Source organism: Rousettus aegyptiacus, unplaced genomic scaffold (assembly GCF_014176215.1).
Source record: "Rousettus aegyptiacus isolate mRouAeg1 unplaced genomic scaffold, mRouAeg1.p scaffold_m13_p_1, whole genome shotgun sequence".
NCBI lineage: Eukaryota > Metazoa > Chordata > Mammalia > Chiroptera > Pteropodidae > Rousettus > Rousettus aegyptiacus.
Genome location: NW_023416284.1, coordinates 147,152,309 through 147,179,082, shown reverse-complemented (window position 1 = coordinate 147,179,082; position 26,774 = coordinate 147,152,309). Strand labels below are relative to the sequence as shown.

The following is a 26,774-nucleotide window of genomic DNA, read 5'->3' as shown; positions in this document are numbered from 1 at the left end:
TTTTTAAGGTCTTTCACTTCATTTAGTGGGTTAATCAGTTTATATGGAAGGAAATGATCATAATTTAGCTAACTGAATCATTGCAATACTATTTTTATAACTTAAAATGAGAACATGACAAATATTTTGAGTAATATGAAACTTTTTGCTTCTTCCAGTTTTGGCACTTTGGAATCGTATGATTTGTTGGTTTAAAACAAGTGACCTTAGCAACAGATTTACCTGGGTTCTCTTGTACTTTTACCACTTACCAAATGTGTATAACAATACCTATCTCCTAGGATTATAGTGAAGACGAAATTAAATGAGATAATTTATGTAAATTTGGGGTCAATTAGAAGATATTCAAAAATGGGTGTGCCATCTCTTCCTCTGAATTCATGGTCTTTGTTTTGTGAGTTTCAAGCAGTATAAATGTGAAACATAGTTTGGAAATCTGTGAGGCCCGGGTTCAAACCTCAGCTCAGCTTTCTTCCAGCTGTGTGACCTTGGGCAAATGTCCTAGTTCCTAAGAACTTCCCTCTCTTCTTCTGTGAAAAAGAAATAATAGTCTTATTTTACAACAATTCTCTGTGAAGATTACAAATAACGTATACAAAGTCTCTAATATATGGTTGGTACAAAATAAATATATGTATTTTTTCATTTATCCTTAAATAAAATGACTATTGTCCTATAAAATAGAGCTAATGATTAGGTTTTATGAAATTGCTTTATTGCATAATTGTGAGTGATTTCAAACACCTAGAAACTTACTTGAGTGTCATTTTATGGTTGTCTCATTTAAACCTTTTTAAGCCATGTTGGGTGTGGTAGGAATGTTTAAAGCTCCAATATGAAGCCAATGTAAGCAGAGATACCTATCAGCTGTAGTGGCCACTGACCTATCCATTGGGGTACCCTGGCATAATTGTAGCCCAATTTCTCTCCACAGTCTTGGAAAGGTTACAAGACTCTAGCAGATATAGTAGATTACAGGCCAAGAGGAAGAGGTCGGGGCTGTGGGCAGTATATTTGACAGGCTCATACACTGTAAGCCTTGTTCTGGGCTCCTTACAAAGCACCTCTTTAGGATGAAAACAAAATGTTCTTTGTAAATAAAAGTTCATGCATTTGAGTAATGAAGTCATTTTCCAGTGCTGCAGTGAAAGATATTCTTCTCTCAAGCCCTCTGGGTGAGGACACCAGGAGGAAGAGGGGTAGCCGGCCAGTCTCAGAAGATATAGCATAAAGAGTGCAGTAGCCCATTTTCTAAAAAATGAGAAACCTTGTTGAAAAAAGTGAGTGCCTTTCCTCTCTGCCATCTGAGATCATCTACCTCTGGCTCCTACCTCCCGAATCCCTTTTCCACCCACTTTCCTGCAAACCAGCAGGAGCCACATAAAAGACCTATATAAATGTAGATAAAACATTCGGGCACCTTGGCTAAATAAATAAAAGATGTGAGGAAGCAATCACAAAAGCTGAATATTCATCCGGGCTCGTTGGAGGAGCTCCAAACTGAGAGGGGAGGAGAGGCCTCAAGGGAAAGCCCGACCTTGGTGTCTGAAAGGCCAACTTAGAGTGGGAGGGCCTGGAAGTGGAAGGTAAAAAGGGAGTGGTGAGAATGGGTTTGGGAAGGACACCAGGGCTGCACAGCCCTCAGTCCCGACTTCCCGGGGACAGGAGGTGACAGGCGCTGGCGGGACTTGCCCAATTCAGTCTGGCTTCTGATGTTCAGCTTCTACATACATACATCTGTGTGTTCTTTAGCCAGAGCTTCTGCTGGGCGGGGGTGGGGGGGCGGTGATGAGAAAGCGAGAGAGGGAGGGAGGGAGGAAGAGGGAGGAGAGAGAGAGAGAGAGAGAGAGAGAGAGAGAGAGAGAGAGAGAGAGAGAGAGAGAGAGAGAGAAAGAAAGAAATTGAAATGCTCGCTTACTCTCTCACTCTCCCTTTTTTTTAACTAAGTTGCTCCTTGGGCCGCCTTGAGTTCCCACATCTGGATACTGCAGACGCAGAGAAAGAAAAGTAAGCCGCACCTCGGGGGGCCAGACGAGGACAAACAGTTGCTGAGCCCCTGGAAGAGCTCAGCTGGATGTCAGCGAAGAGATGGCTTTGAGCTCAGCCTGGTGCTCAGTCCTGCCTCTGTGGCTCCTCTGGGGCGCTGCCTGCTCCCTCGCAGCGTCCGGGAACGACAACACTTTTCCTTTTGACATTGAAGGGAGCTCAGCGATCGGCAGACAAGACCCGCCTGAAACGAGCGAGGCCCGCGTGGCTCCCGGAAGGCTGCCACCTACTGCAGAGGTACAGTGTCCCTGCCATTGTCACCCCGCTGGGGCACCTGCGCCCCGCGCACTGTGTGTGCCACATTCGTGTCCCTCTCTTTCCCTCCCCCGTCCGCCTTGAGTTTCACCTGGGTCAGGTCAGTTCAGAAACTCGAAATAAAGAGTTTTACTTTGTAAATTGGATTTGGATGTTGTGTGAGTTCAGAGGTGAGGCTTTGGAACATGTCACTGTTCAAAAACAAAAGCGCATGTGTCCTGTGTACTCTGAGTCAGTGTCCTAGACTGTCACCTGGAGTTTCAGTAGCGCATCTATGAATGTGCCACTTGTATGTCCCAGTAGAGTTATTTTTGTCAAGCCGCAGCTCGTAATGCATGTGTCCTGTCGCTGGCTCCTTGCGCCTCTGTGATGGTAGGACAGTGAGAAAAATACTGCAGGACCAATCTTTTTGTCACAAATTAAACAGAAGGTCCTCTGTAACAGTGGAGAGTGAGGGGGTGGGTAAGGGTGGTGGGTCACTTAAGAAGCTGTTAGAAAACTGCAGAACAGTTACCTTAAATGGACATGAGCCATTATATTTCAGAAACAAGAATTACAATGAAAACCCCAAAGTGAAAACGATCAGGATATACTATTGATGATACGTTTATTCAAAGAGCTGCTATTTGAATACCTTACAATAGCTTTTATGTGGAAAGCATAAGCAGAATGTGGAAATTAGGTAAAAGAGGATGAATCCAGAGTAAGTGATTTAAGAGCCTCCGAGGCGAGGCAGACAGCAGCATGTCCAGGGTGTGGGAGATGCTAAGTAGGAGGAAAACAAAGTCACCGAAGTTCATGGGAAAGGAAAGAGCAATTGACCTGTCAACACGCGCACGTGTGCGCACACACACACACACAGACAGACACACACGCACCCTTTGGCTGTGGTTACTGCAACTATAGAATCAAAGTAGTTAAATGGATTGACACCATTTCTAACAGCACAGAAGTCTAGATTATTGCTATTCTACTAATTGTTAGTGTAACTGTAGTTATTAATTATTACTAATAAAATAAGGTGCATGAAATGATCCTTCTCCAGGAGTGAGCTCTACCCATGTTCCCCAAAGTGGGGTGGGTGAGTAGGACCAGAGTATACCAACTTCCCACTGTGGTGCAAAATGTAACTCTATGGGAAAGACTTCTGGTCACCTTCGCACTCAGACATGGGGCCCAGGAGAGACTCAACATAGTGGGAAGGCATCGCTTCTCTGCAGGCTTGAAATTCACCCTGGTAACCATTATCTCCACCTGTTGCTTTTAGCATGGAAAGTCCCTGAATGAAATGCTTGACGTGGAGTAATGTTGCTGGAAAAAATACATGATGCTCAATTAAATTTGACTTTTAGAGAAACAGCAAATAAATTTTTAGTTATGTCTCAATTATTACATGGTATATATTTAAACTAAAAAATTATTTACTGCTTATCTGAAATCAATTTTATCTGGGCATCCTGTATTTTTGTTTGCTAATTCTAAAGAGACAAGCATACAGTACTTTTTGTAACTCTCATCCTACAGAACGCAAAAAAATAATTATTTGATTTTTAGAGAACCTTAAATTTATTGTTAAGACCTTGAGCAATTTCTTATGTACCCATATGTTCAGTGAAATAGTAGGAAGGCAGCATAGCAAAGTGTTCACTTGTGGGCTTTGTAGCCTGATGATCCCAAGTTCAAATTTCGACTTACCTGTCCCTTACTTTGGGCAAATTACAGAAACACAAGTGGCAAATAAATAAACTGAAGCTTAAAGAAGTTATTGATGATGACTTCATATTTCATAGTCTATTGTGATGAAATTAGATAAAATATATAGAATGCTTAACACAGTGCCAGACATAGTATAGTTAACTGCTTTATACATCCTAAGTGCTGTTATTAGAAAATACATGGATGACAGAATTAAAAGAAACCCTTATTTGGAAATATTTCTCAGGACTTTATTTTTATGGTGCTATTTTACTTAATATTACTATATCTCTGTTTGTCTATACCCTACCAGCTAGAACGAATGTTCTGCATGAGTTTAATCTGTAATACTGACAGAGTCTCATAGATTCAGAATACCAGTTGAGGCCTTTGGTTTAGGAAAACAGAAAGAAGCTATTAGTCATTCCAGGAAGGTCAAAGTATATGGTGTAGAAAGGGTGGAATTGGAGTAATTATGTTCCCACTGCATAGTTTCATATAATGCCTCCAGTGAGCCTGCGGTCCCACGGCGATCCCAACACCCCACCATCAGGTTTCCCATGCTCTTTATAGCCCATAAGGAGACTTTAAACCAAATACTTTCCGGAGATTTAACAACATAGTACAACCACTCTACTGAATTGCTTCAGGAGATTGTATTTATATCTACACAGAGAGAAAGAAAACACAGACACATATAATACATTATTCTTGGAAGATTGGGATATGTGGATAGGAGGATATTCTAAAAATGCATTTACTTTATTTGAATTGTATTTAAATGAATGGTTATCCCCCAATTCTTTTTCAAAGAGAAAAAGATAAAGTACTAGGGCAGGCATGCAGCAGCCGGAGGCACGTGGCTGAAGGCCTTCTTAAGGCTCCCAAGCAAGGCTTGTGTCCTCTGCACCTCTGGGTCCGTGGTTTGTGACACAGACTTCAGCATGCTATGGGGCATAGTGTGAGTTAAGGGAACAAATACATGTACTGAATAAAAGGTTGGAGAGTGCTGGCTGATGGAGAAGGAAGTCCTTTTCTTTTATTGTAGAATAAGCCCCAGGTCCCGCTAGGACAAAAAAATTTTGAAAAGAGGAGCACCCATGGGTAACTCTGTGCTCATTGGGAGGATGTTCCCACCTTCTGCTTTTTTACAAGCAATTTAATGAGTTTACTATTGCTGAGTTTATGGTGAGAGCAGTGATTCTCAGTGGGGGTGGGCAAAGTGGAGACTAGGAGGTTTTAAAAAGTATACTTGGTATTCTGATATTTCGTATTTAAAGAAAGAAAGCCTTCATTTTGCCATAATCACGATAGCAAGTAAAACTAGGCAAAAGTCTTTCTTGACTAGATGGATGCCAAAAGAACTGGATGGGTGCAGGGATGGAGATGGGAACTGCCCCCAAGGAGACGGTATCAGAGTATCCTTAGGAGGAGTGACATTCTGATCTTTGAGAAAGAAGCAAGAGTTAAACAAGGTCATGAACACCAGGCTAGAAGTGGATACTGCATGTGGTTGGAAAGAAGCCACACACAGACTCAGAGGGAGAGTGGAGGGGTCTCTGCTGGAAGGACAGGGGTTGCGGGTGTGGGGGATGGTTGGTCGGGGGCCACAGTGTTGTTATTGCCTTTGGCAGATAATTGAGAAAAGAAAGTAGATACTTGACAATATTGAGCAAACTTCCCTGAGAGGAAAAAACTGGGATTTATCTCCTGGTAACTTGACTGGGTGTTGCTGTTGTTGTTGGCTTTCCTTCAAGAAAATCAGTGCCCCATAAGCAGCATGATCCAATGTACCCACACTGGACAAACCTACTCACTTAAGAAAAAGAAAAAAAGCACTATGAACTATGAACTCCACTAGTTCTTAGGGACTTTTCCTCTAGATTACTTTTACTATTGATATGTGAGCCCACACTCCAGCACATAGCCAGTCACCCAGCCACTGAAGGATTGCAGAATGTTTGTTGAATGACAGTTTAAATCACTCTCACTATCTGCTTTCCTTTTGCATATTTTGGCCCCTTACTTCAAAAAAAAGACCATGTAGAATCCAGTCACTGGCCTAGGCCATCATTCTATACTGCTGTTCAACAGAGCAATTATGTAATTTCCAGTCATTGGCCTAGGCCATCATTCTATACTGCTGTTCAACAGAGCAATTATGTAATTTGAACTCACACATGCAGTTATTATTTCATTCACTTAATATTGATCCAATGAGCAGGTTTGGAGCCTTACCGCAATAAAGTAGGTGCCGGGAGGACAGAAAGAAGGCAGAGTGAGATCCGTATCTTCAAGGAGTAAACAATCTAAGAAAGAAAAATATATGCATAGCCACTATATAACGCAGAATGAATCAATGTTCTTTAAGAATAGCTATAAGCTAAGTGCCATGGGGATAATGTGGAAAAAATATTGCTTTTGAGCTAGACTAGGAAGGCACGATCACCTACTCATCAAACGCCAAAAAGTTTCCTGGAAACATTATTTTAGAAGGACCAGAATTTAGGAGTATTAGTAGTAATAATAATAACATGCCTTATAACTAACACTCATTATTTACCATGTGCCAGACACTAGTCTAAGCATTTTCCATGAGTTATTTCCTTTAGCCCTCATGACAACTCAATGAGACTGATATAGTTATTTCCTCATTTTGCAAACCTGGAAACTGAGGCATAGAGGATTTACCCCAGCACCCTAGCTACTGAGGAATTTAGAAATGAATTCTACTGTTCAGGAGTCTCTAGAAAAAGGTAATTAGGTAAATAAAATCAACAGACAGAATAATTTTAGTCAAAGTTTTGGTAATTTCTTAAAAACGAAGATTAATAAAAAGCCATGCCACACTTGCTAGATGGGTAGCATAAGTCACATAAAATCTTAGGATTACCAAAGATTGGGATAACTTTCCTTCCTGTCTAGTCCATTAATTACTTTTAAACTATGATGCAAATGGGAAAACCACTTAACACTTATTGACTTCCACTATGTCCCCTGAACCTACATGTATTATAGTGAAAAGTATACCCATTTTATAGATGAGGAAATTGATGGAGATGGTAAGCACCTTGCCCAAGGTTTCCAAATTTCATTCTCTTTTCCCAGCACATCACTGAATCTCCCTGACAGATGTTTATCTTTCTTTCTTTTTCTTTTTTTTAACTATAGAATTTTCTTGTAGCCTAGTCTCCTTTTATAATCATGTTCTAACATGTTTCTTCTACATGATACTATGATCTACCTTAGAAGCTTCTAATTTAGATTAATAGATAGGAATTTGAAACAAAACCACCTATACCAATATATGGACTATCTTACAGAATTTATTATAAAATTGCTGGAAAATAATGAATACTATTTACCATAGTTCCAGAGTTCTCTTAACCAAAAGAAGTTTTTTTTTTAATTGCGGTAAAATATGCATAACATAAAATTTACCATTTTAATCATTCTTAAGTGCAATTGGGTATATTCACATTGTTATACAACTATCACTACCATCAGTCTCTAAAACTTTTTCATCTTCCCAAACGGAAACTCAAAACTCTTTAAATAATAACTTCCGTTTATCCCCTTTCCCCAGGTCCTGGCAACCATCATTTCACTTTCTGTCTCTATAAATTTGACTGTTCTAGGTATCTCATGTAAGTGGAATCTACAATATTTGTCCTTTTATGCCAATATTTGTCCTATTTGTTCCTTATTTCGCTTAGCATAATATCTTCGTTTCATCTATGTTTTAGCATGTGTCCAAATTTCATTCATTTATTTTCAAGGCTTTTGAGTTGTTCCCATCTTTTGGCTACTGAGAATAGTGCTGCTCTGAACACTGGCTTACACATACCTGTTCGAGTCCTTGCTTTCAGTCCTTTTGGATATGCAGCCAGAAGTGGAATTGTTGATCATACAGTACAGACAAAGTTTTAAAACTTACATTCTTATAAAAGCCAAGCAAAAAAATGACTGGTCAGTAAAAGAAACACAACCTATGGGTGACAGGGCCAAAGCAATAGGAGAGGAAGGGGTGCCTCTTCCAGAGGGACAGCCATCTCTGCGTGCTGCCAGGTTTTCTGTTTTGTTTTGCTTTGTTTTCCAAGAAAAGTCAGAATCTGGATTCCTAAGTGAAATTGCTGACTCAATTTTTTAAAAATGCCCTGTGAGAAGTACATTTGATGGTCCAAATTAGCCTGAGGGATGAATTTTGCAATCTCTGCTTTAAAACATTTGAAATTTACCTTTCTTCAAAGGCGCAATGTGGGCGTCTAGCCAGATAGATGTGCTATGAATCCAGATCTACTGCTTTCGAGCTGTTTGACTTTCGGCAGATTTGTTCATCCTTCAGAGGCTCCATTTGTTTGATTGTAAAAAGAACAAAAATGTATTTGTCTTGCAAGATTGTTGTGAAATTTAAGGGAAGTAATATAAGCCGCCTAACCCAAAGTCTGCCCTCAGTTCTCTCTCTTCTGTCCTTCCCTTCTCTCCCTTTTTCTTCCACTATCTATTCTTATCTATCCGCAATTAAAAATCAGTCTCTTTTTTTAATCTAAATTTTTACTTATTCTATAAATTTAATTATTTTCAACTTTTGCTTACAAACTTGCTGATTAGCCAACATTGGATAAGGAGACTGTAGTTTAGTTCTTATAATCATTGTATCCCTAATGGTTCTTTAAATATAGCCTCCCCCCAGCAATAAGATGATCCGAGCAGTTAAGAGAAATAAGTTTTTCTAAGAAAGCTAAATAAAAAACAACAATTAAAAAAAAATAGCATCTTTGACATAGCAAAGACTATAAACATTTTTTTCTTTCACAATTAAATTCTCAAATCTGACTTGTCACAGTTTCTTGACATATATAATGCCCCTAACACTCTTCTCCTTGAGGGTTTTTTCTTGCTCAAAGTAACCATATACATATAATGATGGTGAGACATAGTATTGAGATATTTTATTGGAAACCATTAAAATCAGATTGCCAATACATGCCTTGAGTTCCAAAACTTAGCATTTCCAAACAATTACTTGTTTTTTAAAACAAGTAAATCTGCTAGCTCATCTCTATACAGTGACCACATAGAAGAATATTTAAATATCTACTCTAATGTTTGTCAAAATGCAGTATTCTTTTTTTCAATTGTTTCTCATTTTTGCTTCTAGTGTGGTAAAGTTAAGTTCTGGGAATTGGTTTACTAAAGGGAAGTTTAAACCACAGATGTTTGTAATTCCAACAAGTTTCCCATCAAAGTCTTAATGAAATTCAGCTGCCAGCAGTTCGGCTCTGAATCTGAGTCTTTTTATCATGAGAAACTTGGGGAAAACAGCATTCCAAGGCTGAATGGTAGTGGGAAAATGTTCATGTACAAGCCCAAATCCTCTGCATAAAGAAAAAATATATAAAAAAAAATTCTGTTTAAAAAGAAAAACAGAGAGGGATAGTCACATGTACTTTAAGTAATAAGCAATACGATCCTCTCTTCACTTCCAGGACTTTCTTAGTTTATGTGTTATATTTTGGTGGAAGCTGGAGATCTAGTGTTTACCTGAATGGAGCAAAGTATCTTCATTCATGACCACATGAGAACTGGTGAGTTGGAGAAACCCCATAACATTAACAGCTTCATCAGCACAAGTCTCTTGCAGACTAGACCACTAATCCATGTTTTATACTACAGCTAAAAGGACCCTTGAGCATAGTACAGATTTTGTGTATGAATATTTATTTTGAAATTATGTCTTCCATTAACTGGAGTGGCATGATTACTTTAAAGGAAATCAGAGAGTCCGGAGATCAAACGTGTTTTTACTAAAACTCACCTTAAACGTGACTATTACATACAGTACTGTTGTCTCTTTACAAAGTGAATTGCGGCATGGCATGCTAAACTAAGCAGCTCTGTAACCAAAAGAATGCATAATACAGACTCCATCAGAAGGCAAGAGAAATGTCTAGTGAGCCTTATACTGTGAGATGCTAGGGCTGTAGAACCATCGAAAAGCACAGCAAGAACCAGAACACATATTCAGGGTCTCGAGTTTAAAATTGTAGCTGACTTCTTCTTTCACAGCAGAGTTATTCCATGGTGACTTTCAATCTTTACAACATAATGTGTGTGTTTCCCTTTGACCAACAGTGATACAATTTGACAAGCGAGGAGTGCCCAAAATGTAATCTCCCTTCCTGCTGATATGACATGAGTCCTGGGGGCAGTCGAGTGCTTCTGTCATCTGTGATTCTGTCAATCTCCAGGTCACAGGTGATGTGCTAAATGCCTGTGATTTTGGAGACTGAACAGAGTCTGAATGCCTGGAGATGGGCCAGTGTTTGTGGTACATGAATAATTGCCTCATTCTGTTTTGTTCCCTTGGAATCATTATCTGTCATGATCAATGCCAATAGACACCCTGAAATTCCATTCATAAGAGACAAGCCCTGAAGCCTCTACTGCAGCACAGAATTCAGCATAAAAGGGGACCTGTTTGAATGCAGAGCCAGTGGGTGGTTATTACTGGATATATAACTTTACTATACCTAGCAGTGTGAACCATAAAATCGAAGGGATCATAGAATGTTAGATCTAGAAAGGGAGTTTAGAGATTCAACCCTGTCATCTTGTAGGTGAGGAAACTGAGTCTCAGGAGGAGTTGGGGGTTCTTCACTCAAGAACACAAAGCTCATTAGCAGCAGTGCCAAGAACAATGTGTTCTGACCTCTAGCCTTACGTTCTTTCAGATTGTTTCAATGAACTTAATCATCCTTAGCTTTAAACTGGAGATTATATATATATATATATATTATATATATATATAATATATATATACACACACATATGTGTATATATATTAAGAAAAAAGTATTCGAATATGCTATTATCTACTTTACTCCTTATTGTTTCTATTTATCCTTAAACTGATTTATCAGTAGGAGAGTTTCACAGAATTAAGCGAAGTGGGACAAGCACTAGACTGCAAGTCTGGAACTAACTATTCTGGTTCTTGACCATGCCACTAACAACTAGATCAACACTATCAGTTAAAGGAAATTTAATAATTCCCTTTACCTCCTGGGGCCTCAATTTCTACAGATTAAAAAGAATAAAACATAAAACAAGGTTACTTCTAGCAACAAAGTTCTATAATTGTCTAATAGAACAAAATTTATACTAACTAAAGGAAAACTGGCTTAAGAACAGACTCACTCAAGTCACAGCTGCTGTCCTAGTTAGAACCCCAATAAGATTTAGGAGTTCAGAGCCTGAGGAAAACACAGGGTCCTGATCTGGTGGAGCGGCTAGGGTAGGAACACTTTAACGGAGTCCTTTTTCTTGCTTTCTTACAACTCCAGCTGCAGGGTTGAGGATTATTTACAGACCAGAGCACTGACCCAGCCATAGACATAAGCCTTTTCAAGGTGACACCCCAAGGAGGCTTCCCAGACAGCATTAGCTATAGGCACCTAAGCGTATCCAATGAATGTCAATGGTTTCCCACACCAAAGGTCCTGGGTACTGCCATCTGCCTTTTCCAGACTCTCAAGGATGAGTCTAACCATGAAGGTCCGCAGAGAGAAACAGGAAGAATGACAGTGGAAGAGGTGAGGGACATGGAGAACTACTAAAAAAAGACTCACGTCAATGTGTCTCATAACAGTTAAGTGGCACGTGTCAAGGGGTCCAGAGAGGAGAATGTGTTTTGACTCAGTGCGGAAAGGAAGGGAAAGCCGATGACAGATTATTGATTTATTATAAACATCAACTAAATCGCTGCATTATAGTATACGCATTACAGCTGTCAACTGAGTTTTCACGATAAGGTAAAGAGGAAGCCTAACTTGATGCTTGGCTCTACATTGGGCAGAACGCAACGTTTGGAAGCAAATATTTAAGGACCTTTCAAGTGATCAGGATTGTCACATGTGAAGGAGTCTGCCCTGGGGTGTGAATGCCCTGACTATTGCTGGCTGTCGGATAGAGCGGTCTAAGTCTAAGTCATGGTATCCCTGAGGATAGCAGCGCTGGCAGCACTGGGCGCAGTGCAGACTCTCAGGTCCCACTCCTGAATCGGAATCTGCATATTCGCCAAATCCCCAGGCTGTTCGCAGTATGAGAAGCCTCTAAAATGAAGCTGGGCTTGAATTTTAATGGACTTAGGAGAACATGAGATTCCAGAAAAGGGAGGATTTTTTGGTATACTGTAATTACACGGAGGCCTAAAATATAAAGCCAAATCATAGCTGTGTGAGGCTAGTGAGGGGCCTTGCAGGTACTAGCCCTTGGTATGAAATTTTATACTTTAAAATAAAGAAAGGAAGTGAAGGGAAGAGAAGGAGACAGAAGGAGCTTCAAAGCAAACTGCTGCTTTGAGGCATCTGAAGGAGCTGAGAAGGAAGTGTCACTTCCCGGCCTGTCGTAGTAGTAAGTGCTCAGGATGGGATTTTAAAGGAAAACATGAAATGATAGGGAAGGTTTTCTACTTTCACCTATTGCCCAGGACCTGTGGTTTAGAAATAGGACTTGTGGAGACTGTGTCCTTGAGGGGAGGCAGAGGAAGAATTTATTTGTAGAATCTGCTTGAAAATAGGTGTGTCTCTCAAACTCCTCAGGAAATAGTGGGATTGTGTAATGTTTCTCTTGCTAACAAGGAGGGCTTTCTAATTCACGCTAATGTGTCTTCTGGGAGTGAGGAATGTGGTCTGTGTCCTAGACTAGAAAGATAATGTTAAGAGATATGAAAGAGCTAGTTCCCCACAATGAAAATACTCCAGGCTAGTCCTCTAGCTGGTACTTTTCTAGAAGGATTGAGGTCCGCAGAAAAGTGCTCTGAAGTCAAGGTCTGTGCCTCCTCCTGCGTCAGAGGAGGCACTGCATTCTCCTGGCAGACTCCGGGTCTCCTTGATTCGGCTCCAGCCCTGGGAGGGCCCCTGGCTATTTTATAACAGCCTTAAAGGACATCTATTCTGGAACCCATTCAGGATAGCTAACTAAATGATTTTGACGATCCTTTTAGCTTTAATTCCCAAGCCCTTGATAAGCACTGTGTCCTTGATGCTGTGTCTTAGGCATAGTTCTAAGCACTGTATGTGTACTATTAACTCGTTCGCTCCTCATAACAATGAGGAAGGCACTGCTATTAGCACCATTTTACAGATGAGGAAACTGAGTCATATAGAAGTTGAGTAACTTACCTGAAGTCACAGTTTAAGATATGTGGCTCTAAGCTCTTAATCTTTGTCCGATGATGACCCTCTAACATTTGTTTTTAAATCTCAGAGTGCCTCAGAATAGCTCAGCTACTAGAGTCCCCAGTGTCATCCAGGAATTCCAGAGTGGTCATAGCAGTCGATGAGTCTAAAAAGAACATTTAAATTTATGCTAAGCATTAGTCATTTCAGTGGAATTCTGAGTTTACTTTAGGGACTTACTACTTAAAAGAACTTGATAGAAGGATAAGGAAAGAACTTGAAATGTAGTAGCAGCAGGACCTCAGGAGAAATGATTAAACAAAGTATGTCAATCATAGAAAAACTGAGTGAAGGTTTTTAAACAGTTTACACTTAAAAAATTTTTCTATAAATGACAATATAAAAAGAAAAAGAGTTTAGCAACAGAAAGAATTCATCAGGCCTAGAAGAAACAGGCTATTAACTGCCTTCTTAGAAATTTTTAAGCGGTATATAAAATATGTCCAAGATAACTTATGTCACGCTTCGGTAATAAGTGAGTTATTCATTCAGCACATAATGATTAAGAGTCAATTGCTGAGAGGCACCATGCAAGGCACTGACAGTTCCATGTGGATCAGAGCCCGGTGGTCTCTGCCCTCCTGGACTAGGAGATTAGCTTTGGTAGCAGTACCACTTGTGAAATCCATTGTTAACCTAGGACAGGGGAATGTAGTATAGTAGTGGTCCCCCAAATTTTTATGTCCAATAATCTACAATTCCTCCTATTCCTCTAGCCTCGTGTTTTGCAGTATTTTGCCCACTGTATTAGTTTACTAGGGCTACCATAACAAAATACCTCAGACTAGGCGGCTTAAATGACAGAATTTATTCTCTCATAGTTCTGGAAGCTAGAAGTCCAAGATCAAGATGATGTCAGGGTTGGTTTCTGGTAACGCTCTCCTCCTGGCTTATAGATGGCCATGTCTCTGAGTCCTCACATGATCTTTCTTCTGTAAAGAGAGCCCTGGTATCTCTTCCTCTTTTATAAAGGCACCAGTTATATTAGCATAAGACCTTACCCTTATGAACTCTCTTAGCCTTTATTACCTCCTTATGGGTCCTGTCTCCAAATACACTCACACTGGACATTAGAGCCTTAACATATAAATTTTTTTTGGGGGGGGGTGGGGAGGAAGGGACGTAATTGAGTCTATAACACCTACCAGATGTTATGAAGCAATTACTCATTTTTTAATGAGGCAAAGTAATTTGTAACTGCAAAAGAGAGCTTCAGATAAAGTAAGATAATCAGTGTTATCCCTCTGTATTAACTTCAACTAAAAGCAAAATGAACACAAAAATTTAGCTTTTCATTTAGTAAAATAGGAAAATAGTACATCAAGTCCTATATTGTCACAGGGACATTTGATTGATCAGCGTCAATACATTCTCTTACTTTAAAAAAGGTACCTACTTGATCCCTTTTACCCCACCTACCTCTCCCCTTCCCCCACTCCCCTACCCTCTGGTAACCACTAGTCTATGAGGTCTATGTCCATGAGTCTCAGTTTGCTTGTCCTGTTTGTTGCTTTTAGGTTTATATCCCACATGTAAGTGATATCATGTGATTTTCAACTTTTTCTGAGTAGCTTATTTTGCTTAGCACGATTATGTCAAGGTCCATTCATGTTGTCACAAATGGCAGTATTTCACCTCTTCTTATGGTTAAGTAATACTCCATTGCATATACGTACCACAGCTTCTTTATCCAATCATCTATCATAGGATACTTTGGTTGCTTCCATGTCCTGGCCACTGTGAATAATGCTGCTATGAACATCGGTGTGCAAATATCTTTTTGGATATGAGTTTTCAAGTCTTTAGGGTAAATACCCAGTAAAGGGACTGCTGGATCATATGGTAGAGTGGTGACAGAAAAAAATCTAACTATGGGAGGTGAACATACAATGTAAATATATATGCGCCTTACTGTTAAAATATGCAGTGGAAATTTACTGGATTTCGTTAACCAATGTCACCATAAAAAAAAACTTTATTAATTAATTAAAAATTAAAATAAAATGTATAAAAAGGTACCTACTACCTTTTTTAAAGGCAAATGCTATGTATTCTACAAAGATGAATACAACAGAGTAAAAGAGATAAAACAAGTACACCAATAGCGTAATGTAACTAAATTAATATGTTATAAAAACTTTTAGAGGGTTTAGAAAGATATTTCCCTCCTAGTAGGATATTCGCAAGTGATTTCATGGGAGAGGTGTGACATTTGAGTTGAATCTTTAAGATCGAAGAAAATTTAAGCTGAGGAGAGTAGATGAGTAAAGAAAAGACATAGAATTTCTCCTAGAAAGGCATGTGGTCTCAGTGGTGGAAATAGATAACAGGGAGCCATTGAAGATTTCAGAGAAGAAAAGAAACTCCGCGTTAATCTGGAAATAGGCTATTAGATGGATTAGGCAGTAGGCAGCAGAGCCTAGAGTCAGACTAACCTCCATCGTGCTTTAGTAATTGTTTAGGAGAAAGGGGTCTTAATTTGGATAGTGGCCATGGTCTGAAAAGGAGAGAACAGGTACTGAAGTCGTTGTGGAGATTCCATCAAGAAGACTCGCCATATGTTTGGAGAGCAAATATAATGGAGAGTTAAAGGTGCTACTGGTGTTTGTAGACATGTATTACATTATGGGGCGGGAGGGGGGTGGTGGAATCTCTTCAGAAACCTTTTAACTTAAGGCCTACTAAATCAGTGTCTTTTAAGCTGAGGCTTCATGGAAATGCCTCAGGTAAAATTGGGGATGAGGGAGGCTGAGCAGCGGGAAGTTGGAGCTCTGCTTCCTTCTACCAGAGCTTCTCTTTTTTAAAAAAATTTGTTTTATAGATGAATTTCATATGACATTTCACTGGGGAGAAAATAAGATATCTTAGCTCTAAAATGTTTGAGAACCATTAAGCTGGGAGATCCTGGGTTGATATTCTAAGCAATGACAGATCTTCAAAATGTTTTTCAAAATCTTGTTCAAATTAAGTGCCTTTGAAGCATTTTCTTCGGAGTACACACACCTGCCTCAGGGTCAGTACATGGTGCTGATGGCACGGAGCTGCTGATGCTCTGATATCTCTGCAGCAGCTGTAAACATGAGCTAGCAATCTCTAAACAATTGGTCCTCTCTTGAGAGCTATTTTTATGCTTCCTGTTCCCTGTCTGATATTTTTGGCCCTTTCCTAGGAAATTAGGAAATTCCACTTTTGTCTCAGTTATTACCTGGGAGTGCTGAGAAAAACAACGGAGGAATTTGGGGAAGAGATTAGGGTGTGAAGAGAGCTGATATTTTTTGGTCAAGTGTTTGCTTGGTTCTTATTGGGGTGAGGAAGCCGGAGCTCTATTTCCTTCAACCAGAGCATTTTTCTTGGTTCTAAATCAATTACTCCATCATCATAAACATCTTCTCATCCTAAAACCTAAACACAGTTTCTTACCTGCACCCTGAGCTGAAGAGATAGTTGCTATTCTTTCTCTCCCCTCTCTCAACACACTATTACACCTATCTATCGTTCTTTATCTCCAAAGGCCAAAATGCTTCCACTATGAATTTTATGTCTATTAAAAGAAAAAAAAATGAATATTAAAACCGTATTTTATCTTTACCGTTTCATTTGAATAAAAAAAATTAGCACCTTAAGTGTTTCACAGTGTCATAAAGGCAAGCTGCAGCTTGTTTTGTTTTGCTTTATGACATATTGCAGAACACCAAGAGAGAATTGATCTTTTGTTGGATTAAGAAAGCTTCCTTTATCTCTCTACCCATAGCTTGAAGCATTCAGCTTTTAAAAAGCTATTGATATTGGACAAATGTTATTCATAACCGCCAAATATTGAAATTTCCAATGACTACGAACTTAGTTGAAAAATAACGTTAATAGTTATAAAGCTTTCATAGTTTATAAAATGTAGTCCTACATATTTCCTCCTTTATTCCCTACAACCATCTTACAAACCAGATGGTTGTTAATATAATTTATGAAAACATGGGGATGTTAAATCATTTTCCCAAAGTCTCATAGCATGTAACCTTATTGACACAACAGGAAATTTTACAGAATTCCAGAATGTTAGTATGGGAAGGACCTAAAAATCATCATATCACTAATGCCATTGAAAGAGAAGGAAACTGGAGCTGGAAGTTTAGTCACTTCCTCAAGGTCCTGCAGCAGGTTTTTAGAGCTGGAACCAGAACCGAGTTTCCAGGCTTTTGAAACAGTCTTCTTGCCTTCTGCATCACATACCATGGATGCCATTACCAGCACAAATAATAGGGGCGAGAAACACCTGGTAATCTGTGTGTTGGGACATTAAGTTGGATGAGACAAGAGCGTATCCATGTTTACCTTCTTGTTATGTCTTATGTCATCATCTGTGCTTGAGTCCTAACTAATTTAACTTCTAACATAATGGAAATTCTCTTGGCCTTTTGGTCAATATATTTATCCCAATTTTGAATTTAATTTATAATCACATCATTCATATATTTTTTTCATTCCAAAGATTTTCGTTTGGGGCCCATGTGGCTATTGATCCCTTAAACTATGCTTTCAGTACCTATACTTAGAAAGTTTTCATTCAAGCGCAATAAGACCTTAGAATTTCTGGCTAGAGTGTTCTGATAGTTATATAAAAATAAACACACACCTCTGGGATCTTAAAAGGAAGAAAGGAAAAAGATCCACTTCAAAAGTGAACAACGCTTTTGGTTTTAAAACAATTGAAGAACTAATTTTTAAAATTCCCCAATCACATCATGTCTGCTATTCCCCCTACACATAGTCATTTTTCAGGTTTCCTCACGACTTCAAGAATCCAAGAAACTTTCCTATCATGTAGCAGAGCAATCGCAATATGAGAAATTAATGAAGAAAATGAAATGTGTGATAGCACCAAAGTGGTCTGCTCTGGCAGTTGTACCGCACTGAAAGCTTCCCAACCAGCCTTATAATTCTCAGTTTCAGCATCTCCATTTTATTTGTGGAGCTTTTTCACTGCTGATTTCAGAGCTATCACTCAGCTCTTCTAATAGCAAGGAAATACATAATGCTTGTTTCTCAAGAAAGTCTGCCAATTCCCAGTAAAACTACAATTAATGAAATCCAGGGACTGCCCCATGAATAACATCTGCTTAGATGTGCCCCAAGTCTAATAGAGGATAAGAAATAAGGGTTTAGGCAGGAGGAGGTGGGGGAGGAGGGCAGTCCCTTGTGGTCAGCAAAAAAGGAAGGTCTTTGGAAAGCAAACAGACTGCTCTAATCTGTTGCTCACTCAAAGAAAGGTTCATTTTCAAAATGACATGCAGCAACATCCTCGTTCTCTCTCCTAGTCCCTGATGTGAGGAGGTTTCTCAGTATGGTGAGAGTAATACAGGATATAAGCTGATAGAATTTGCTTTGTAGATCAGAGTAATAATCTCTATGAGGGAATGATAACACTCTTTGTAAGGTACTTAAAATCTCTGGGTTTTATTGAAGGGCTGGGTCCTTTTACTCTCAAAGAGTATTTGTGATTATTTTGGCAGATGAAGCACATTTTTCTTATAGCCTGTGTTTTTGGACCTGCACTATATCAAAATGTTCAGTGGAAATAAGCATTTTGGGTTTTTTCTTTTTTGGTAGAAATTTTTTTTGTCTGCTCTTCTATTTGGTTATTTTGAACATTAACAAGTATTTGACCTTTTTTTAGTTTTAAGACATTATAGCTTCATCTCGGATTATTTTAACAGTTTTGATTTTCCTTTTATTATAATCTCTTTTTTCTAAATCTGCTAATATAATCTCTTGTTCATTTATAAACTATGATTTCTCCTCAAAGTCATGAGTCAGCTTGGATTTACTTTGAGCATGGTTCAAATCATCTAGGAAATTTACAAATTAAAAAAAAATACTAAAATAGTAGTTGAAGCTTTAAATGGATATAGTTTTTTGCTCTATTTCATCTGCTCAGTTACTGGAGTGTTGATGGTAGAGTGTTGAAAACCAAGCACACCAGGTTTTTGCTTTAATTCTTGATAGGTTCTGAGTCAATTAAATCAAACTTGTAGCTACTCAGAGAACTACAAAACCAAGTATTTCCACCATCATTATTTTGCTCATCTCACTTTGGGCAAAATATATTACACAGCAAAATAAGAGAGACTAAAATTAAAATATTCTTTTTATATTAGAATAATATTCTTTCTGTGCACAAGTAATAACTTGGAAATTATCATCGATTCCAAAATTTCTAACTTTTTTAAGCCACATGACAGTCACTCGTGAATCCTGGTGACCACAAAGAATTAATGAAGCTTCTAGGCATACCTAACATTTACTTCAGAGATTAAGGCATATCTCTAATATTGTCTACAAAGTGTAGAGAGAGAGTGGGTACATTGCAAGCCAGAAGGTTGCTGAAGATGTCACACAAGTTTCATTGCTGATTTAAACTAATCTTTCCAAAGAAAGTAGGAAAAATTAGATCCATCTGGTGCCTTTATTGCAGTAGATTATTAGGAGTAAAGAATGTCTGCTTTAAGCAATTAAACAACAGAAGGAATATGTTTGAACCACTCTAACTTATGAGTGACTAAAAATATGCCCTATGCTTTCCAGCCTTTCAGCTTCAGCTTTCCTCCTTCCAGAAGACCCTGCAAAAATGCCACCCCCCACCCCCCCGCCGAAGAACCATTCTTGACCCCTACCTATGTTAAAAGTCATCTACCCTTCACACTCTCAGCATTTTTCTGTGCCTCTCTACCACATACTACACAGTAAGTTAATTATGCAACTTAAATGCCCCCACTAAACTGTCGGAGGCCCACAGTGTCCAAGAGACATCTTCCGATTCCTCCAATTGCCTGGCCAAATGCCTTCAGTATAATACGTGCTCAAAAAAATAATAATTTATGCATTCCTCAGTTATTTGTTGAATGCCTGCTTTGTGTCATGCCCTAAACTGCACTCCAGGTAAACAGTGGCCCATGAAACAGAGAACCAGAATGAATATGTGACCATACCAAATACCAAAAGCCAAAATAGTACTGAGTATTGTTTGTAACATGTGTACATTCGGACATTATTCTGTCCTAAAATCTGATGAACGAATCCTCATTTGGCTTGTCATCAATAGTGAACCATGGTGTTCCTAAGCTATTCGTTCCAGGAGCTCTGCACTGCGGGTGAGAATGCCTTTTAAGCTAAAAGCTTTGTCTTTCCCACTGTATATGGAAAGATTGACTATGCACTTTCATGGAGAAGGTCTAGCTAAGAAATGTTTATATTGGAACAAGCCCCATCTCTAAATCTGGGCTTGTTGCTGAATGGTATTTTGTTTCCTTGGATCAGAGAGGGGTCTGGAAACATCTGTAACTAGAGTATTGTTTTAAAGGCAGCACAATTTTCCCCCCTCAAATGGCAGATAACAGAATTACGTTAAATCAAACAGTCTCAGCCTTCCCTATCCATTTCCTTTCACAAATGTGTATCTTTTTGTTGTCATTAAACAGCAGTGTATAGAATTGATGTGCAGCACCCTCGGAATTGCCACCTCCTTTGCAGTCATTCTCTTTTCACTTTAGTTTGTGTACTTTACCTTTACTTTTATAAACACTCTACAGAATAACTATCTGGATCACAACAATTATCTGAGTACAGAATTTAAAAGCCATAAACAGGTAATATTAGATTATAAAGTGATTCTGAACCTAGGCTCCAGAATTTTACTAAAAAGAAATGTGCAGATTATTTATGCCATTTATAAATGTAAAACTGAATGAAATAAAGATTTAAATTAAAGAGTATTTTATCTGAATCACAATATGAAATCTTAAGGGAGGAAAGTTAAGGAGAAAAATCACAGGAAATAATCCCAAATAACATATAAAGGATGGAAACTCTGTGCCAATTTTGAATTTCATTCATGTTCATTTTAAAAAGAATAGAAGTAGCTTATGAACAATTCATGGTATCGTAGTTAAAGTTTTGTTAGTAGAGATTTACCATTTGTTGGGAAAGTGTTTGGTGTTTTTTTTGGTTTGTCTGTTTTCTTTTAGTTAGTTCCTTAAATTAAGGAGCTAAATATTCAGGGTGATAATTCATTTGCTTTGCTTTCTGTAAGGAATTGGTGTTTGATACATTTGTTTATGAACTATTTGAAATGGCTCTGTCATCAGAGTCCTTGAACAGACTATCATTCTGAAGTACTTTGATCTTGGCCTAAAGATTCACTCTTCTGACCCTTTTAGATGCTTAACGCACAGTAAAGATGTAAAATATTTCCTTAATGAATTCTACTGCCCACATTTTACAAATAAGAACACTTGGAGTAGAGTCTCATTGTTTTTTGTCTCGTAAAATTAGTCTCATAAAATACATCAATAGTAGCATGGAAGGTCAACACACAAACTTGTTTTGAGCCCATCTGTGGGATCTGGCTTCCCTCAGTGTTGATGGATGAAGGTGTTAGTTTCATGGCTAAGTCAAAATTGTAGTGATGGTACTTTATTAGTATAATTAATGGGTCATATTTTTCTGTTAGGTGGGACCAGATATGTGTCAGGCTGTCATACATTCTGCCTAACCAGACAGACATCTGCTTCTGATTCATAAGAGGAAACACCTGCACACATGCTGGTGTGTATTACACAAAGGGGCGTCCTTTTCCAAGACCCATTGTCAGACCCTTCAATGGAACAGGGGAGGTATCAGAAACACAGCTAGACATCACATGACCAGCTTCCAACGAGGGTCGCCTTCTCTAATGAGTAATTACATTATTTGCTTTGCAGTCCATTTCTATATGCAAACATAGAAGCTGGTAAAAAATTGAAACACCAGCTGTAAATTATTATATTTAAATTAAGAATAATTGCCATATGCCAAATCAAGTAATTATGGAGGAAAGGCTGAGGGGCAATGTTTCCTTTCTCAGATTAGCCACACACAAAGCAAACCTGAGCAAGGCTTAAAAGTGTTTCCCCCTGTTTTATCCACCCCCACTTCTTCACTCCACCCCATTTCCATTCCCTTATCCCCATACCTGGGGAGTTGTATTAGGACTTTTTGATAATCATAGCACTTATCTGTGAAAGAAGGGAGATGGTGCTAATGAAATAACTTTAATGAGATTATTGATAAATCTGAGAACCATGAGCAGTTGATTTTTATCCCAGACGTGCCTAAGAAAGGCAGAAGTAAACAGTATGAAGCTATTTGCAGCCCCAGAAAAGACGTGAGTTATAGCACAACCCCCACAATTTTCAACAGGATTTTTCTTCTTCATCATCATCAAAAAGTGTAGTTAGCAGAAGGAACACTAAGGGTGGTATTAACTTGCTGTATATAAACGACTTTCAATAAGCCCCTTACTTCTCTAGGTCTCAGTTTTCCCAAATTTAAAATGAGGGGTTAGATGAGGTAACCACTAAGATCCTTGTCAGCTCTGGCATCCTGTGATTCTGTAATGCCAAGATACATTCAATACATATTCATTAAGCACCTGCTATGCAAGGCGCTGAGGATACAGTGACAAATCAGACAAATCCAGATTCTGTTCTCGTGGAGTTAAGTCTTCTGAAGAAAAAAGACAATGAACCAGGTGTCATTGCTGAGCTGTGTGCCATAAAGAAAGAGTTATAGCTCACTAAAGACCTACCATTTAAAACAGATAACTCTAGCACATATACATCCAAAAGGAAGGGAAAAATCTAATAGTTACTGAACCCCCGCTATGCTCTTTTATTGGACTTTAAATGCACAATAGAAGATAATGCAGTGATCACTACTGTTTTTTTCAGAAAGGGCAACTGAGACCTAGAGTTAAATAACCTGGGTAAGGTCACCCAGTGGTAGAGCTAGAACCAGAATCCAGATGATCTTATGTTTTCCACTGCTCCATATGTCTCCAAAGGATGTAACTCTAGGGAATTATGGCTGCTGTAAAGAACAGATTGTAGTACTTTCCGTCAAAGAACATAGGAGATAAATCAGGGAAGGCTATAAGCTGGGGATATCCTAAATCCAAACATATCTGGAGGAGAAATTGATTCATTCACTCAACAAATATTTACTGAATATCTGGCTGCCAGATGCATAGTTGACAAATGGGTACTTGAGCATGGATACACATGTGCATTTCTTTAAAATGCCAAAGACTAGATTTTCATCATATGTTGACAATTTTGGATACAAATTTTAAAGAAAAAATTATCTAAAGGTATGCATGTGTTACTGGGGCAGGAGATAAGGGAGAAGATTTATAAACTATTAGAAGCAAAAAAAAAAAAAAAAAAAGAGAGAACACATTTGGAAGGCAATTTCCTCCATGTATCAAATGCTCTTAATTTCCTTGATTTAACAATTAATTTACTGCATTGTATTGAGAAACTTTGAAAGGGATCTCACCTTTGGATACAAACTCTTATCTATTTGGATTCCCTGAAAATATGCTGCTTCAACTAAACAATATGTCACTTTTCTCAGATTATTATAAATTATGACCAGAGTCCAAATATGTGAAGTGAAATCCATCTTTTGATCTTGAAATTTCAATCCCCAAATGGCTAGAATTCAATTTGTTAGCTCTTTTCAGTCCCTTATTAGCTATTCCAAAAATATATCTTGTAAGAGGCAATTTTATCCATGCTTTGTCCTGACTATGGCCCCTAAAGGAACCACTTAAAATTCTGTTGTCACCACTAAATTAATGTTCAGAATAATTACAGCTAAAAAGATCTTTTCACTCCAACGAAGAATACTTATCTCCCAAGAGCTGATTAAATTTAAATGAAATGCAAAATCGAGTTGAGGTTGTTAGAGGAGATAATGAGTACGGTTATGGTTTTGCCTGCTGTTTTCAGAGTCTTGCACCTGAGGAAGGCTGAAGTTCAGGGCTCCCTGAGACAGAAACCATGAAGGAGATGCACTGCTCTCCACCAACAAAGATAGTAAGAATTAGGGCCACAAGGAAGGTGTGATTCAAAAGAAGCAGGATATAAATAATCTTAAACTTGGCCTAGCTTAGCACAATTCACACAACCACAGTAATGTCTGGTATCATCTTTAATAATTTTCTAACAAAAGTTGACTTTGCTTCTGTTTCAGGGCAATTCTAATTGGCAATTTAACATTTTTATATGAGCAACTTGATTATTTGAAAGAGGCTTTAGCTTAGGACTATCTGAGAAAGAAAGTCAATCAGTTGTCATTTCACATATCTGCTGGACCATTCGACTAGTCCTCAGATAAAGAACTGGAAGGTCAGTTGTTTCCTAATAGTACTTGAGTTACTCTCCTGCCACACCCCTGGGAATGAGGGTGTGCTGGTTGCTCTGCACCCACCCCTGTTTATTCCCCCAAGATTCTAGCTCTGCCTGCCTGCCTACCTTCCTTGCTCTGCTTTTAGAGGCCGACCCCTGCAGACTGCAGCACTCAGGCTCCCTGGCTGAGCCAGAAAGGAAGAGAAGGTAGAGAGGCGACAGTTCTGTCCTATTGTCTTTCTGCCTCAGCACTGTCTCTTGGGCAAAATCCGTAACCTCCCCAAGACTTTAGTTCCCATGGTGGCCTCTCCTTCACAGCTCTGGCCTCTCCCTGAGTTAATGTAGCATGCTTTCTTTGCTTTTTGGGCCCCATAGGTAATAGGCCTTTGCTCACATTGCTTCTCCATTTCTTGCTGCCTTAACCTGCCCAAGCTTCTGCAAACCATCCATACATTCTCTATCTTCATTCTCATTCGAGCCCTCCAAAGTGAATTCTGTTTCCTGCTAGGCCCCTGACTGACTAATTGACTATGCCAATAACACCCCCTCTTTCGAAATTCATGGCTTTTTCCATTTCCTTTCTGTGGGGAAACTCCAAAAGCATCTGTTGCAACCAGCTGTTTCAATTTACAAATTAATTTGCTTTCATGTAGGAAAATAATAGAAAAGAGATTATACCAAAAATATTTAGAAAACTGTAAGAACAAATTACTAAATTCCACAATTTGGCTTCATTTGGTTTGGACCATTGTACAATGTTTCCCTACTCCCCCTTTTAAGCTGCAGACTGGCTGGAGAGGGCAACCGTTAATCTGAGCTGGTGGGTCCCTCTACCATGTTCTGCCAATCTAACCAGAGATGGTTGGGGCTCCTACTAATAGCTATCTTGTCTCTGAGGAGACAGGATTCTCTGAGTTTGGACCCCAATTCCCTTCTTAGAACAGAAAACCAGCCCGTTAACCCTCTCACTTGGATTTTAACATTTTAGTTTCTCGGGCAATGGGAAATGAGAATATTGTGCACTATTTTGAGAATCTTTTACCTCTGCCTTAAGTTAGTAAGTCCCAACTAGAATAAATAAGCACCCCAAAAGTCCCCCAGGTTGGACAAGTAGCCTGATATATGCCTTAACTGAGACAGATACAGACATGTGAAAGGCTTTCACACAGGATGAGGTTGCTGCTAGCTGTGAGATTAAAAACAAAGGACGAACAAATTAAATAAGGAATGTTATACTTACTACTGAGCTGTGTATAATAATGGTATATAAAGTGAATAACAAGGAAGTTAAGGAAATTATACATAAGCATCTGAATCTATTGTCAAGATCACATTAGTCACTTCCTATAGATGGTGTTTTAGAGATACCACCAGGTCCAGATGTGGAAATCTAATAGCCAGACAACCTAAGTGGGATCTTTTGTTTTTCTTTCTTTTGTTTTTCTTTCTTTTCTTTCTTTCTTTCTTTCTTTCTTTCTTTCTTTCTTTCTTTCTTTCTTTCATAAATATTTTATTCCCTCCATTAGCTTAAGAAATAAAATAATGCCAATATAATTGAAGGTCATATACTGTTCTTCAACCTCATTCCTCTTCTTTACCTTTAAACTGCCTGATTTCTTAGATTCCCATTCATTTCTTTATACTTCTCTTTGTATACATGTATTCCTATACAATGTATTGCATAGTTTATTTTGCATGTTTTTGAATGTAATGTAAATATTATATTGTTTCAATTCCGCAGCTGACTCTTTTTTTAATATTATATTTAACAGGTTCACTCATGATTGGAGAGCTTCACTTGTGAGATTTGCTAAATTGCTCTCCAAAGTTTTTACATGATTTGCCCTCACTTGCTCACTCTTACAGATTCAAATCTATTTTTTCAACTAACATACTTTCAGTATCTATTAGCTATTTGCTAATCACTCTTACAGGTAATGACGATACAAAGATGAATAAGATACTATCTGTGTTCTCAAGTTGTTCACAGTGACTTCAGAGAGGTAGGAGTATAAATTAAAAATTATAACAGCATGTTCTATGTGCTCTAATGAAATATGTGCAAAGTAACATGTGTGCACAGAGGGTGCACAGCAAAATCTGAGACTAAGGAAATGATTCATAGATGTTTGAGGGGAGAAAGTCTCCCTAAGCCTCTGTGACAATGTGTCCAAAGCCAACATGGCCAAGAGAATGACATATCTGGGTGAGAGGGTGAGGAGAGAATAGGTGTTTTAATTGGAGAAGAGGGAGCAGAGGTTGACCCTAAAGAAATAGGTAGGAGTTGGATTATAAAAGAGAAGCCTTGTATATC

General features: G+C 38.6%; 1 protein-coding gene across 4 annotated transcripts in view; it reads left to right on the top strand.

The window, feature by feature from the left end:
• The first annotated feature begins 1,482 nt into the window (after positions 1 to 1,482).
• LAMA4 (laminin subunit alpha 4) overlaps positions 1,483 to 26,774 on the top strand; it is a 124,964-nt gene continuing 99,672 nt past the window's right edge. Inside the window, exons 1-2 of one of the 4 annotated variants that reach the window (XM_016136979.2) lie at positions 1,483 to 1,739; positions 1,948 to 2,283. In XM_016136979.2, the coding sequence (XP_015992465.2) occupies positions 2,089 to 2,283 (195 nt within the window). In that variant the 5' untranslated portion in view covers positions 1,483 to 1,739; positions 1,948 to 2,088. The remainder of the gene's footprint in view (positions 1,740 to 1,947; positions 2,284 to 26,774) is intronic. The other 3 variants (XM_016136978.2, XM_016136977.2, XM_016136975.2) reach the window with 3 other exon arrangements.